Raw genomic sequence first — 16,468 nt, forward strand, 5'->3', positions numbered from 1 at the left:
GCCCTGATACAGGTTGTCCAGGGTGCCCCATCCCTGGCAGTGCCTAAGGCCAGGCTGGATGGGGACTGGAGCAGCCTGGGCTGGTGGCAGGGGATTGGAACTGGGTGATCTTTAAGGTCCCTTCCAACCCAAGCCATTCAGTGATTCATTCTATCTCCTTCCCTCTCTGGAAGCTGAAGGGTTGTTTTCTCTGTTTCTTGTTATTACATTTGGGGCACTCAGTGACATCTAACTGTGAAGCTCTCTGTGTTAAGTTGTTGAAAGCTCCGCCTGAGCCACTGTAAGGTCAGGTTTCTTAGCTTAAGGTCATGTTTTTGGTATCAGTGACTTCAGCTCGTAGAAGGGGTGAAGTTCAATCTCCAAGTAATTTCAAAGATAAGGTGTTGCTAGAGAGGTATTCTGAATACCTTCCAAAGATGGTGTGAGATTTCTCACCTAATCCCCAACTTTTCTGCTGACATTCTTCCAGTGCCAATGCGTTCATCCCAAAGCAGTGTTCTCCTACAACACCCAGCTGCTCTGCTCTCCGCTGAGACTTTGCAATTCTGGTCCTCATGCTGGTGCTGCAGCTGTCCACGGCCTCTGGTCTGCTTCTGTCTCTCTGCGAATGTCTTGTCTGGGGAGCAGCAGCCATCCTTATGGACCAGGTTTGGGCGGGATTTTGTGATGATCCTGGCTGCTGGCTCTGCTGGAAGCTGAGTGGCTGTTCTCCTGCAGAAGAGAAAGCTCTGGGGAGATGTTACAGCAGCCTTCCAGTACCTAATGGGGGGCTACAAGAGAGCTGGAGAGGCACTCTATCAAGGACTGTAGCAGTAGGACAAGAGGTTATGGCTTTAAACTAAACGAAGGCAGGTTTAGGTTAGATATAAGGAAGACTTCCTATACTATGAGTGTGGTGAGGCAGTGGAACAGGTTGCTCAGAGACTCTGTGGATGCCCCATCCCTGGAGGTGCTCAAGGGCAGGCTGGATGGGGCTTTGGGCAGCCTGGGCTGGTGGGAGGTGTCTGTAAGGTCCCTTCCAACCCAAACTAATCTGTGAGTGTGAGTTTTCCATGGGAATTCAGTCTCCTGCTCCACCCCCATAGGTCTGTGTCAGAGGGTCAGTTACTCCTGCAAACCTTCATTTGTATGAGCACATCGGATCTGCTTGCATGTGTAATTCTGCAGAGGTGGCAAAAATGTCGAACTGGTCTTGACAGGGATGAGTCTCTGAGCCTTTCACAGCGGTATTTGAGATTGTGCATTTGTGCAAAGGGGCACGTATTACTTTCTGGAAATACTGGGAGCGAGGTTGGCAGGCTGGCTTCTGGAGAGCGCTTTGTATCCCAGCTAGATGAGGAGCTGTCTGGGATGAGGCATGTTCCTCTCCATGGACTGTGCACCTCCGCTTCCAGAGTACGTCTGCACGCCGCCTGTAAGTGCAGGTGTCAGTGTGAAACAGCTTCCAGGTGCTGTGTCACGGGGAAGGGTGGTTTGACAGAGCGATGCGAGTGTCCTAAAAATACTCTGTACTGTGAAATATTTGGAAATCTGTCCTGGTGGTTATGTCATGTAGGCTTTGTGAGGACTGGTGAGGACTTGCCACAGGGAAGCAAAGACCAGGCGTTTGTGGATGTACACGGGTACGTGCGCACGTGCACCAGTGCATCGTGTTTTCCTTTGTCTTCTCTGTTTATAACAGGAAACAGAAAACAAGTCTCACGCACAACTTGATCAAGTCTCCATGTTTTTGCTGCTGTGTTGGCAGTGGTTTGTGAATACCTGCCATTTACTTGCAAACACTGCAGATAGACCGTTAGTGTTAGGAGCGCGGTGTCCTTGGAGTCAAAGAAGAGAGCAAGTCTCTACGTCTCTTTTTGTACAGTGCCCTGCTAAAATAAGCTTGCCTGAAGTTAATATTTATTTTTCACCACAAGCTTCCAGATTCAAGAAGTGGGTTGTGTGCCTTTTATCTTCAAGGATTACCAGGGCTTAATCTTTTGTGCAAAGACAACTAACTTCAGGCATGCAGACAGGGTTTGTTTAACTGCATGCCAGCGCTTGGAGCATTGATGTATGAAATCCCTCGCGGATCCAGATTTATTACTGCTAATCAGTTTTCCACCTGCTCTTACACCTCCTTCCCCCACACCCAAGAATCAGCCCATTGGTGTCAGTCATTGGAGACTGATGGTGACACATGGGGTTGCAGTTTGTAAACTGTCCTCCTAACCTGTGCTCTTGATGCCTGGGCTGTCATTGCTTGCTGGTGGGGAAGTGCAGCGGTAGTTTTACTGACCCACCTTCCCTTCGTGCTCAGTGGCTTTTGTGGAGCTGTACTAAGCCAGGAGCCTTGTGTGGGAGCTGAGCCCTCCACCTTTCAAACAAACAAATAAGCAAACTGGAAGGGGCAGGAGAACTGGCTGAAATATTGAAGCATTATCAGTATCTTGCCATGTTTCTCGTGCAGTATGCAGGTACCGTGTGCGTTTCGTGTAATTCTCTTGAACGTGCGTTTCTCTGAGGCTGTCTGGATGAGTGCTGTGAGAATAAAGGATTATGTGGAATTGACAGAAGTAACTATCAAAAGTATGTTGACCTCTTCAGTGTGCTTAGGCAGCTTTTCTATCAACTGTGTGTCTGTTAAACTAATTGTTGTAAAGCTCTAACCATGGCAGTTTACACAGGAGTACAGCAGAAAAGAGTGCACAAGCCCAACAGGAGATTTTAAACCTGGCAACTAGTTTCAGAAAGCAAATGTTTGGTGTTGAAACGTGACTTCAGAGCCTCAGTATCTTTATTCTCTCCTTTCCCTTTCTTGTTGTTTTCTTTTCTCTGTGTTTTCTAATTGGTTACTGTAGGTGTTATGTACTTTTTCTTCCAAAATTTATTTCTTTAGACATAAAAACAAGCGGTATGTCATCAGATGGGAGTTTGTTTTCTTCAGTTCTGCTTGTTTCTGGGTAAGAAAAGGGACCACTGTTCAGGTTGAGAAATAAGGACTTCCAACATTTGCCAATGTTGGCAAAAGGTAGCTCCATATTTATAGCAAAGCCTGCGTCAGCCCATTTCTGAAGTTCTTCCTTCTTTATGCTGAGGCAAGTGAGAAGCTTGGTGAGTGGTATAAACCATGTGGACTTTCTGAGTGTGCGATTAAAATACTTACAGGTATGTGAAGGTGTCGGGGTACTTGTTACTGCTTTTTTTTTTTGAGTTACAGGGGATGGATTTGTGCACCTGCTTTTTGTTCACTAGTTGGATGGCTAGATGTTGGAGTGCCTAAACGGCAGCAGCACGAGGTTGCTGTTAGGGTGTGCACCCTGGGTGAACTGCTCTGCCTCTAAAACCGTGCTAGGCTTGTGCACAGGGCTCGTGATGTCGTTTAATTGGGTGTTAGTGAATCCAGCAGGTAAGATTTCTGCAAAAATGTTGAAGTGGAAGCCCCGTTGGGGTATTGATTTAAGGAATACGATTTTAAAGCACACCAAGCTGTGTGAAGTCACGTTTTGGGTAGAATTGTTGCGGCCATTTTCAGCTGTTGGCAATAAGAAGGATCTGTAAAACAATGCTTTTCAGTTCAAATGAAGTCGACTTTTTTTTTTTTTTTTTTTGCTGGTCATTAAGACCAATGGCCAAGTTCTGTTAGAGGGAACGAGCGGTTGGAAAGTGAAGTCTTGTCAAAGGGCTGGCATGAGACCCGGTGAGGATAGATCCTTCCCTTGATTTATGCCTGGAACATTGTGTTCTTTCCTGTCTCTGTTCAGGCTCTTTCTAAACGTGTGCTGTGAGAGCTGCAGCTTCCATCTGTGCATGTTTTTGTGTCCGATGGGATATGGATCGGAGCTAAAGCTGAATGGTAGACATAATATACCAGAGGCAATTGTTTCTGAAAGTGGCTGCTGGCATGGCATTGACTGGTTGTAGGGTGAAAATTTTGATATAACGAGGATTTTCCATAATGCGTGGTTTTATTATGTGAGCAACAGAGAAATGTACTCTGACGCACGTTGAAAATCTTCTCTCTGGCTTGGTTTGTTCTGGGAACAAAACCCACGCTGCAGGAGAGCAGTGGCAATGTGCTCACTGTGCTGCTTCAGTTGGCCTGTGGGCCTCAGTTGCCTGTGGGCCTCTGCCTTTCTTCGTCTTGGGGAAGCAAGTGGCAGCTTTCCCAAGGTGGTGTACTTCTCAGCAGTCATTGTGCTGTAACAGAAATACTGTCTCAGAAATACTGGGGCCAGGGAGGCCGCAGCAGGATGAGGGAAGTGACCGTCCCCCTGCACTCAGCTCTGGTGAGGCCGCACCTTGAGTGCTGTGGTCGGTTTTTGGGCCCCTCACTACAAGAAGGATGCTGAGGTGCTGGAGTGTGCCCAGAGAAGGGCTACGAAGCTGGTGAAGGGTCTGGAGAACGAGTCGTGTGAGGAATGGTTGAGGGAACTGGGGATGTTTAGCCTGGGGAAAAGGAGTCTCAGGGGAGCCCTTATTGCTCTCTGCAGGTACCTGAGAGGAGGCTGTGGTGGGGCGTGGGGGTCAGCCTCTGCTCCAAAGCAATAAGTGACAGGACAAGAGGAAAAATGGTGCACCAGGGGAGGTTTAGGTTGGATATTAGGGGAAAAAAAATCTCTGAAAGGGTTGTGAAGCACTGGGACAGGCTGCCCAGGGAAGTAGCTGAGTCGCCATCCCTGGAGGTATTCAGCAGCCTTGTAGGTACGGTGCACAGGGACTTGATTCACTGGTAGACCTGACAGTGCTAGGATAAAGGCTGAACATGATGGTCTCAGAGGCCTTTTCCAACCTCAGTGATGCTATGATTCATCAGCTCCTGGTTTCTTCAGCTTCTGAATATTTCAGACTTGTGGAATTCTTGTCTGAGTCTATTTAAAGAGGCCAGTGGGCTTCTCTTCCTCAGCACTTGTACCATGTGCTGTGCATGTGGTGATTAAATTGTAAATGCAAAGGGTTAGCTTTAAAACCAAGGAAGTTCTTTCTATTTTCATCTTTTGAAGAGGTTTAGACTGTATGGAAGAGCACATACAATGAGAAGGGCAGCTCTAAAACAGTTTTGACATTGAGGAATAATTGGTTTGGCATAAAGCAATTAATTGGAGTGAGTTTTACACCAGGAGTGCAAACTTACAGTAATATTTTCAGACCCAGAGCTTGATTTGAAGCAATAATAAAGCTCTTTAAGTCTTACCTCCTAATTCACAGTAAGGAATCTTTGCTGCCTCAGCACTGTCTCAAAGTGCATCCTATGCCTGTGAAATACCAGTTGAAAAAAAGGCTATTAAAAATTCAGTGTCTTGTGCTGGAAATCTCTGAGCAACGTACTGGTTTTTGGTTCTATTCCTGCTCTTGTCTCCTCGTTGTACTGGCATAGCTGTTTTACGATTGCTCTGTAAGCCGTGTCAGTTGCTACGTGGCTTGAGGTTAAAACAAACCAAAATCCTCCAGTGGGGAGAAAATGAGGATCTTAAATCTGACCTCCTCACCGATTTACTCCTGATGCGGTCTCACGAATGTTGCAGTGGCGTGACCTCAGCCGTGGCTTGATGAGACGGTGAATCTGGAGCTGAATTCCTGGTACTAGTGCCCCCTTAATCATGCCCTGTGGGGTTATCGTTGAGCATTAATCTGACACCGTGTATTTGTGCTAGTGCAAAAAATGCTGCTGCGTTCACGTCTGGGGATCATGTGTTGCATCTGTTACAGATCATATCAGATTATACTTAATGGAGAGCCCATAAATAATAATTTTTTTGGGGGTGGGCTATTCGTGAGATGTCTGGAGCAAGTCCATGGTCCGTTCTCCAAGGACTATGGTGTGTCTGGTTGTCTTTATAATGCTTTGGTTATGTTGTGCCCACGTCGCTCACAGCCAGCGCCTGGACCTTGATAATTAGACATGCGTTTGGTTAGGTGATGCTGAGCTGAGTGCATTCTCATCCTTTAGCCAGCCATTGAGTTCAGACTGAACTTCATTTGCTTCCCCCTCCCCCCAAAACCAACCAACCAAACAAAACCCATCTCCTTTGAACTTCAGTTCGTGTTACTGTTGCCTTTAGTCTCCCACCTACCCTTCCTACAGGGGTAGTCTGCTTGTGAAGGTGGGTTTAGATCATTTTGTGAACACGAGGTAGCCTGTGACAGCCAGGGATGAGTGTTCCTAATATCTTCCAGTGGCATGGGATGGTTTTGTGTTTGCTTGTTTTGTGTCGTGTGTGTCTTCCCCCTGCCTGAGCTGTCGGACTAGCAAAGCTTCTACTTGTTGCTGCAGGCACTGCCTCTCCCCTTGCTCCACTTACAGAGACCACAGTGCTGTGGTGCCTGGTGCTAGCTGCTGGAGGTTTGCCCTTCGCCAGGAGAGAGGGGTTTTCATTGTGTCAGTTCCTGCACTACCTCTCCTTCCCTGGTTCAGACCCTCTCTGCTTTGGCATGGGCTGCGAAGGAGCTCTGAGCTCTCCCTGCTTCGCTGACCGCAGCTGTTGGAAGCTGTTTCCTGCCCGGTGCTGTGAGGGAGCGGATCAGTTCAGCTTCACATCGATGTCTTGTTCCATGTTCCAGTTTCAAGTGAGTTCCCAGACTGAATCCTTTTATTTTCACATTGGGAAAACTGAAAAGTTCGGCCATCATCCGTGTCTTCCTGAGCACTTATGTGATGCTGCCTGGCTATGGTTAAGCAATAGCCTTGTTTGCTGTGATCTTTTTAAACATCTGGCAGTTCTGATCCACTTAAAATCTAGCATTCAGGACTGAACGGGATACCTCGTTGGTGACTTACAGCTGTTTCGATGTACATCCTAACTTTGTGGATTTTTAGAAAACTTGTTTAGGAGATGGTGCTGGGAACCTAATGCTGCCTCAGGAGGCTTCCTCTATGGGGGAGGGAAACCCCAGTCTGTAGCATTATGGAAAAGGCTGATGTAAGGGCTATGGTTGGTGTGTTCTGAAATGAATGGACCTGTCCGTGTGCTTCTGGAGCAGCCTGTCCTTGAGGTAGCTGTGCATACTCAGTGGCGTGTCTCTCACATATGTACAACTTCTGTTTTAGGGGAACTTTCACAACTCTGAGGTAGGACCTAATTTAAAACAAACAAAGAAAATGGAAAGCAGGTTGCTGTAATTGTTTCCTGTAATATCCTCGTAGACAGTGATGAAGTGCAGACTAGAGAAATAAACAGAAAAGGGGTCAACAGGAGTCTCAGTTCAACAAAGGGAAATGCGAAGTCCTGCACTTGGGGAGGAGTAACCCCCTGCAGCTCCCTTGCTGGGGCCTGGAAATCAGTTCTGTAAAAAAGCTCTTGGGCGCTCGGGGAGACACCAAGTTGAATGTGATCCAACAACATTCCCTCCCAACAAACGAGGTCAGCGGCCTCCTGGGCTGCCTCAGGTTGAGCAGGGACAGCAGGCTGGGAGATCACTGCTGATCCTTCCGTCGGGGTGGGGAAGATCTCTTATCTCTTGGTAAGAGAGGTAAATTTTACAATAGCTCTTTTTATTTTCTAACTATTTCCTTGCTGTGCATGGCCTCGCTATTTTTAACCTGCTGCATTCGTGATTTGTTTTCCTGAAGCCTTGTGACCTCCGTGATATTTTGACTTTGGAGTATTTAAGAAACAGCATTGTAGGCATCTCGCATAGTTGTGCGTGACTATTGTTGGTTGTTGCCAGCTGAACAGTGCTTGTTTTCTTGGCTGCTTCTTGCATTCTCACCTTTCAGTAGCTAAGAGAAGGGCTCTGTTAGACTCCCTGTACCCACTCTCTTGTCTATTTACAGCCATACACAGCAACTGTATTTATTAGCAAGTTCTTGGAAGTGGAATCCTCTAGAATAGAAATCCCGGCACTGCCTCCAGCTTGTGCTGTGTCTAGGGACAGGTTCGGTATAAATGAAGCTGTTGCCATGTTTCAGCCTATCGGTGCACTGAGGCAGCATAATTGTCATCTTTGATACTCCTGCAGTTTTGCTGGTTTCTCCCAGGAACATATGGCTTAGCAGAAATGCAGCTATTTTTATCACTTCGTGTTAGTCCAGATTTTTTTTTTTTGCCTTGACTTTGTGTTCACAGTGAGTTTGCTGAGATAAAGATAAATAAAACGGAATATTTTAGCGTCCCTTCAGCCTTGCATCCCTGCAAGTGCTAGATACAACAGAAGGTGGAACAATGAACTCAGAGCTCAGTTAAGGGCAGTATACCTCTATAAAACTTGCTGTGATTAATTTTGTACTTGAAGCTTAGTTGTGGGATTTCTGAAGTCTCTGGTAATTTGGAATTGTTTACAAAGTACTTTTTTTTCTTATTACCTTTTTTTTTTTTTTTTTTTCTTGAGAAAAAGGCCACAGTAAAGAGGCAGGAATGGTTAGGGACACATTCTTTAAGCACATAAATGACCCGTAGTTGACCATCACCTCAATTTGTCCGTAATAGATCTGTGGAGAGTGATAACTGAAGCTCAAAATTACTCTGGAATGGTTGTAATGCCTTGAACCAGGAAACTCGTAATGCCTTGAACTCATGTGCTGGTGTCGAATCCTGGCAGTGAGGATCTCGGGACCCTGGGCATGTCCTGCCTGTGCCTGTTGCAGAGCCCCCGGTGTGTGCAGCCTGATCTCAAGTGGCTGGTTGCTTGTTGGGGCTGTGTGAGCACAGGTGGAGGACTTCAGCTGCGAGTCACTTGGACATCTGTGGTGGAGGCTGGGGGTAAATGCACAAGCTGTCCCGCCAGCAAGCATTTACTTTCTTTCTGGCAGCTTTTGTTCTGCTTGATCATATTACTCTTCCTTAACTGTTGCTCCTTCCTCACGTGTAACGTTGTAAACATAGCATTGGGTATTTCTTATGAAACCCAGACTCAACACTGAAATAACTTGTCCCGCATGGAAACAGGAATCTTTCTGTATCTTTGAGCCATGTTAAATTAAATAAGCCTATCTATGCTTATTCTTGAGTAAACCAAAATCATCAGTAGATCTTCTCTATCAACAACAAACTCTGAGCAACGTGACTAAAGGCGTTCTGAGAGCCGTGACTCTGCCAGCACCTCTTGCAGCGTCTGTCCGTGTGTGCCCAGCACGCAGGCAGGCCAGTGATGGCTTCTGAGTTTCCAAACTGGGAAATGCTAGGCAATGCCAGGGAGATGCGCCTCTGGTTTATAGCATAACACACTTGATTTTTGTGAGTACAGAGAGAAGTGTTGGGATTAACGTTGATGGGTAATAATTCAAAGTGGTATCAGTGTAACATTAAGATCAGGCATACTTGTGAGGATAAACAGCAGCCACAGTTCCTTAAGGGGCCTGAAGGGTACCAGCTGTACCTGGGGCTGGGCATTTCTTTTATGACTGTGATCCTGAAGCATCACAAACCATCATAACTTTACCTGAGTGCGTTTTTGTCTTTCAGGCTTAAACCATCTGTCCTTTGACCCTGCCAGCAACAGCAAATCTCTGCAGTTCAGCAGTACAAGTGGTGCACGGGTGTTGGAAAGCCCAACTGAGAATGGAAATGATCCGGGCAAGAAGAGGAAGAGAACAAACATTCCTCCAGGTGACCTATGTAGTAGCTCAGTATTTGGCAATGGGCAAGACATCTGCTTAAGTGCAGACCAAAACCAGCTGCTGTGCTAAGATGTCAGTGCAGAAATTGCTCTGCATTAGATAGATGGAAATAAAGTTGTGGTCTGGTACTGTTTGCAGTCAGACCAGTGTTTGTGTTTCCACTCTTACATGGCTTTGAATCAGTCATCTTTAGTATTTCTGTGTAAAAATGAAAGCAATTTTGTGTTTTTTAAAACCATTGTGGAATCACTATACCTGTCCCAATAGATGTCTGTTTTTTTCTAATTCAGCAATATCTCAGTATTAAAATCATGACTATAATGAAAAGTAGTAACTTAGAAGGCAGAACAGTCTGAATGAATGGAGACATTCGTGGTTAAGATAATGTAATAAAACCAAACTTGTTGAAGCTATTATTTTCTATTTAACACTTTTCCTTGTCCGTTTTGCCCTAAGATACCTCTTTTCAGTCAAAGTAGGGCTCCTTTTCCTTCTCTGAGTTATTAAAGAAGATAGCTTTCTCATCTTCTTGGAGACATTTTCTCCAATTGTAGAACAAGACATAGCTTTCATTTCAGTTTTGCAGTGCCTAGGGTGATGTGTTATAAAATCATTACCTGCCTCTACTACCAAGAAGCTATGAACGTCAGGAGTTCTTTGGAGGTGTGAAAGCCTGAGTGTTCTGCTTGGGAGTTCAGTTAACATATTGATGGCATGTGAGTGTCTCACTCCAAACGTACCTTGCAGTTGCACACCTCTTCCAGATGTGTTCGTACAGCAAGTGAGAGACCTGTCTAGTGTGACAGAAAGAGAACCAGAGGGAATTTTGCCTTTTCCCTCTGGAAAGGAGGTGATGGCTTCCACTTTTGCACTATCAAATACCTCTCAGGTGAAGTGAGACTTCAGTCAATTTGCAAGTACAGGTAATGTAGGCGTAGCCAGTAGGATTGTCCCCTGTCCAAAAGCAGTCCTAAAGGACTGGTTCAAGTGGGTAGCATCAGGAATTTTTGTTCTTTTCATTATTTCTCTGGATCTTTTGCCTGTAAATAAAGAAGGACTTGAGGGTGATGTGAAGATTGGAAGCCCTCTGGGACATAGTGATCATGAATAAGGAGTTTTCGGTTCTTGGAAAAGTAAGGAGGAGACTTGCAGAGCTGCCACCTTGGACTTCCAGAGGGCAGACTTTGGCCTCTTTAGGAGACTTCTTCTCGCAGATAACTAGTGACAGGACTAGAGGGAATGGCCTCAAGTTGCCCGGGGGGAGGTTTAGGTTGGAAATTAGGAGACATTTCTTCTCAGAAAGAGTAGCCAGGCATTGGGATTGGTTGCCCAGGGAGGTGATGGAGTCACTTGATTGGATGTGGAGGGAAACATAATGACAAGACATGAGGCAAAGGTACTCATTGCCTTTTTTGCCTCAGTCTTTAGCAACAAGACCAGTTGTTCTCTGAGTACTCAGCCCCCTGAGCTGGTAGATAGGGACAGGGAGCAGAATAAAGTCCTCATAATCCACGAGGAAATGGTTAGTGAACTACTACAATAAACTTTTCTGTGCAAACAGAAAGAAAAGCATTTTGTCTTGGTGGTGGTACATGGAAGTAATCAGCTAAAGGCATGGTTGACCCAACTGAATCACTGAACATTTGAGTACTTAACATGAAGCCAGATATTTGTATAAAGCTAATGGTTCCACCTGGCTCCCCAGATAACTCTGCTAGATGTTGAGTAAATAACAGTGGAACTGCTGCTGCCAGAAACATTGTTCTCTGCTTCATTTCTCCTTTTAGAAGGGAAGAAATGTCTTGAAATGGGAGTAGAAATATTCTCTGCTTGAGCAGACTGGCAGTGTCCAAATTCAGTGTGATTATGGCAGTTTATGCCTGCTGAACGTTTGTCCCGTCTTCATAAATTCTTATCTTTAATCAGTGTTTCTTCAAGGTCCCTTAGAGCCGTGTATTGTAACAGACAAAACATAATTTACATGCTTTCGGAAGTCAGTTCTTCATAGACTTGCTTCCCTGAAATGTCATCTACTTTATTGTTTTTTTCAGTTGGCCCTTTCCTATATGTTAGGGTCAAATCTATTCTTGTATGCTTGAGTAACATGTCCAGCAGAAAATTTAAGATACGCACTGAGCTCTTCATCACCTTTTTTCTCTCAGCAGATAGTGGCAGAAGTCTAAGCCTAGACTCCATTCCGATGGGTTTGCCAATGTCAGACCCAACTGCCTGGGCCACTGCGATGAACAATCTAGGGATGGCTCCCATGGGAATGACAGGACAGCCCCTCCTGCCTGGTACGTGAGTTATCCAGACTGTGTCCACCTTTTCTTTCAAACAAGTCTTTGGGAAGAACCTATTTCACTTTAGTTAGATAAATGTTTTTTATATGCAGTAGGCATTTAATGCGTTTCAAACACAGCTTATAATGTCTACAAGTGGTTTATTTAAATGTCAGTGCTTTAAAACTGATTTCACAAGAAATGAGAATATTTATTGATGCAGACAATGGCTGCTGGGGATTGGTTACCTCTAGATAACTGCAGTGGACTAGCAAGAGGAGCTTCTTGCACTGAGACACGTCTACAGAGCTCAGGAAACAATGATGTCGATGATGTCGAGTAACACATTCTAAGATGAAATGAAACTGCGCTTAGACTGGAGGGGGGGGAAATGAAGGAGAGCAACAAAGCACTAAAATGGATATGGCAGAAATTAATGCTCAAGATTCTGCTCAAGAAATAGCCACTTTGTAGTCTGGAGTACATGTTCATGGATGAGTCAACCTATCCAGTTTGTTAAAGAGCTTCTGTCATAACAGACCTGTGCTGTACCTGTGGTGGTTTTACTCAGGTAGGCAGCCAAGCTCCACCTCAGCTGCTCTCTTGCTCCCCCTCCTCAAAGAGAAAGGGGGAGAAAATATGATGAAAAGGGTTCAAGTGTTGAGATAAGGACAGGGAGATCACTCAACAATTATTGTGATGGGCAAAACAGACTCAGCGTAGGATAGACTTTTCTGTCCCCTGGGCCTTGTTTCACATTCCTCTTTGCTGTAAGAGGTGCTTTCATGTCTTTTTCTCTTGCTCGCGTACATGTGCCAAGTGAAAATCAGTAGAAGTCTGTACTGGGAGCATATACAAGTTTAAGGCCAGTTTCCTGTTCTCTGATGTAAGAATGGGGAAGGCTTTTGGTCTTCTGAGCAGTGTTCATCCTGATCCTTTTGAGAGTAGACTTTGGGATCAGGAGTTCTGCAGCCAACACAAATGACTGAGAATGTTTTAGACGGAGCACAATGTTTTTTCCAACCTGATTGCCAAGAGCAGAATGCTCTGGTGAATGTGGATAAGTTCTTGCGCCTGATGATGGTTTGAGGTTTAGACCAGTCATATTTGTAGTATCTATATAAAAAAAAAAAGAGACAGTGGAAGCTTGAAATGCTGTGGACCATCTTTGCTTAAAACCAGGTGAGATTAAAGTCTCAGGTCACAGTAGAAAAAAAAAAAAAGGCTAAAAATGCTTAAGAACTTACTAGCTTAATACTGTTTCTACAGAGGAAGTAAAGCATGTAGCTGTGAGATGCTTTGACAGATGATTGCAGTATCTGAAATGAATACATAGCATCTTTCATGCCATCCAGGTAAAGCCAGTCTTGAATTAAAAGGTTATCAGTTTTCACCAAACAAAACAACACCTGCCAGGCCTGTTTCTGAACTCGTTAGAGTCCTTGAAGACTTTTTTTCCTCTTTTTTTTTAGTTTCCTTACAAATGGAGCCTGACTCTTCTGATTTTGCTTCTTAAGCCTCTCAGGTGCTGGTCTGTAGCCACAGGCTTAGCTTCTTAACAGGAAATGCAGACCTCTGAGCAAAACAGCAAGTTGTCCAGCGTTTGAATATTGCTGGTTAAGCAATAAACAGTGGGGGTCACCACAAATCCGAAGACCACAGGTTCCATTTCCCTCTGTATACACACTTTCTACCTTTCTTTACAATGTGGTTGTTCACTACCCTGCCAGTTCTTTTGCTTCTGATAATTGTATCAATTCACACTTCTTAGGAAGCTTTAAGTCTAGCTTAATCAGAGAAACACCCATCCTAGATTTCTTCTCCTGATTCCTCAAGCTCCTCTGCTACTGTGTTCATTAAGGATTTTCTCCGATTGGCATCAATGTCCCTTGCTGTCAACTGACCTTGAAGGAATAACAAATCACCAGGACAATAGGAGACCGCATGTTCTCATTGGTATGAAGAATTAAAGAATATGAAGAAAATTAATTTAGAGGCTTACAAAAGCGGTAGCAGTGAATTCACTTGTGTGTTCTGGACATGTGGCAGACAGCCCAGAGTAGGGCTGGGAGGAACAGCCACCATCCTTGCCAAGGGTGGTGAGCAGGTGGCTGAAACACACCGTATTTTGCACTTTTTGCTGCCAGCTAGTGTGATTTCCCTGCAATAGCATTGTGAACCTTGCTTCCCAAAGACAGAAGACTTGGCTGTCATCAGTTCTGATGTTTAACGATACTTACGCTCTATTCCTCTGTTTTGTTTTTTTTTTTCCTGCTGTGTCCATTTTCTGCTGGCCAGCAGTGAAATACTCCTGATCTCATAGGTGTACCTATGCCAAACTGTGCGGAGATGACAAGCAGGACCTTTAGATTCTAACACATGGGCGTTTCAGCAGTCTGCATTTTCCAGCAGATTGCTGTTGCTCCCTATCCCCCATCCTCCTTACTGTCTCAGCAGTGGGAGCTTTGGCCATTCCTCCTCCTTCCAGATGCTTTTTATGGGCAGCAGTGGGCAAGGGCCGGATGCTCCCTGCTGATGTTTCGGAGCACAGCTCCAAGAAAATAATGAGTTTCTTTGCCATTTCAACAACGGTTTCTGTAGGATGATACCAAGGCTGTGTTTATCATAGCACAAGCTGTGGAGGAACGATGAGTTGTGGGTGTGCACCAAAGTGGCGTGCCTTCATCTGTCCTTAGCGGGGTACCTCAGGGCCTGCTCTGTTACCTGCAGCATGGGTAGGGTGTGGTTGGGATAGGCACTGTTTGTGAGAATGGTTCAAAACTTCGCAGCTGGGATTGAGTTTACTGGCACTGATGATACTTCCCTCCTTTTTGGCAAGAAGCATCCCATTGTAAACCCTTGAGATCTGAAAGATGTATTGGTAAGTTGAAGGTTAGGACATTGGTTTTGGCAAGTGTTCTTTCAGCCCTTTGGGAACGGGACTGTAACCGTGCTTGTATTTCAGTTTGCTTTCAGTGGTGATGTCATTGTTTCAGGTTGCATCAAGATACTACTTGCTCAGGACTAAGCCCTTTAGTTTTTCTCCTGCTATCTCACATCTTCAAGTGTTACCACTGAAGGTCGCAGCCATTCACAAGGTGACCTTCATCTTGAACTTCAATTTACCAGCACATGACTTTAAATCCCAGGGATCTGGGGTGGGGTGGCATCTTTGCATTTTCTCTTTGCTGCTCCAAGCTTGTGAGCCAAACCCCAGCTCAAAGAACACTTTCATGGAAGATTGCAATAGAAGAAGCAAATCCTACCCTGTGATAGCAGACATACAGGTATATCGTTGATCATTCAGCCCCAGCCTAATCCTAGATCTGAAAGTCATACCTTGCAATCTATTTCCTCTGTAAACTAATAACCAGTGTATGTTTCAGGGGAGTTGTGTGGCACCAGCATATGTGCTGATCCTTTTTTTAGACAAGTGAAAATACTGTTTAAAATAGCTGAAAACAGTGCTGTCTGCCTGGGCTTTTCAGCAGCATAATTTGTGAGATCTACATGAAAGTTTAAATACTAAAATTCTGTAACTTTAATGTCACACATTGCAAGCCAGGTATCACAGACTTAATTAGTGTTAAGTGATTGTGAATAAACTAGTATATGCCATAAGGATAAAATTCACATGTGTCTTTAAATCCATTTTTTCCACAACTGGCTTCAGGAAAGTTTATTTTCCCTTCTCTGAAAAGTCTGCTTCATGGCAGAGGATTTTCTTCATGGCAGAGGATTTGTGTTTGTACTGTGACACTGTTCATGTGTGGTGTGAAATGGCGATGCTTGTACTGCGAACAAAGCAATGCACATAAACTGTGTAGAAACGTAGCCCCAGATAGAATATTTTAAAATACAAAGGAAAATAAAATTCAGCTACCAAACTCAGACATCCAATTTGTGCGCTACAAGCTGTCTTGCATCCAGATTATTGTTCAGCCAAAGAGCTTTTTCTAAGTAGTATTTGCAAAGAGAAGAGTACAAAGCTGCTTGCCTGCATAAGGGATATGGATAGAATCTGAAATGATGCCAGCTTAGGATCAAAGGAAAGTGCTGCCTTGCACCACTCAGTTCTGCCTATTTGTGATTTTCATCTGTGCCTTACAAAATAAATCTTATCTGCCTACATCTGAAAAAAAGCAGCCGGATTCAAAGGTTCCATAGTGCTCAGGATAATGCATTCAGTGGTAGTGTTTTGTGGTATTTTGGGGATTGCCTAGATCCTCAGAGTTTCTTCTGCTACAGAGAGAGGAATGGTGGTACACAACAGAGAAGATGAAGTGCACCTGCAAGAGGAAATTATTCCTGAGATCTCAACCTGATAGTACCAGCTGGCCCTGGTGGTGTTGGTTGTCCTTAAAGTTTAGCTGCTGACATTCTCAAACTCGTGAGCTTTCTTTCTAAGGAATTTATGTATATGGTTTCTATTCTGGTTGCATGCAAGTATTGCTTCCCCAGGGTTCACAGCTTCAGAACAGATAAAATACGTCTCGTTTGATAATTCTCTCTAGCTTTAGTTAGCATTGGAGCTTAAATGTAAGAGCAAATTCAGAATAAAATGCTACTTATTCAGATGTAGTCAGAATACTAAGTAAAGCCTAGAAACGAGTTAAGCAGGGTAAGATGTGTGTTGCCATTGCAGGTTACA

The 16,468-nt window shown here is 44.6% G+C and overlaps 1 protein-coding gene across 2 annotated transcripts in view; it reads left to right on the plus strand.

Annotated features, from left to right (window-relative positions):
• Window positions 1-16,468, plus strand: part of ENOX2 (ecto-NOX disulfide-thiol exchanger 2) — a 46,909-nt gene that overhangs the window by 1,277 nt on the left and 29,164 nt on the right. Inside the window, exons 1-3 of one of the 2 annotated variants that reach the window (XM_035323601.1) lie at window positions 2,227-2,456; window positions 9,381-9,524; window positions 11,698-11,832. In XM_035323601.1, the coding sequence (XP_035179492.1) occupies window positions 2,435-2,456; window positions 9,381-9,524; window positions 11,698-11,832 (301 nt within the window). In that variant the 5' untranslated portion in view covers window positions 2,227-2,434. Of the gene's footprint in view, window positions 1-2,226; window positions 2,457-9,380; window positions 9,525-11,697; window positions 11,833-16,468 lie in introns of those variants that run through there. The other variant, XM_035323600.1, reaches the window with a different exon arrangement.

The sequence above is a fragment of the Oxyura jamaicensis genome, chromosome 4, assembly GCF_011077185.1.
Source record: "Oxyura jamaicensis isolate SHBP4307 breed ruddy duck chromosome 4, BPBGC_Ojam_1.0, whole genome shotgun sequence".
In the NCBI taxonomy this organism is placed as follows: Eukaryota; Metazoa; Chordata; class Aves; order Anseriformes; family Anatidae; genus Oxyura; species Oxyura jamaicensis.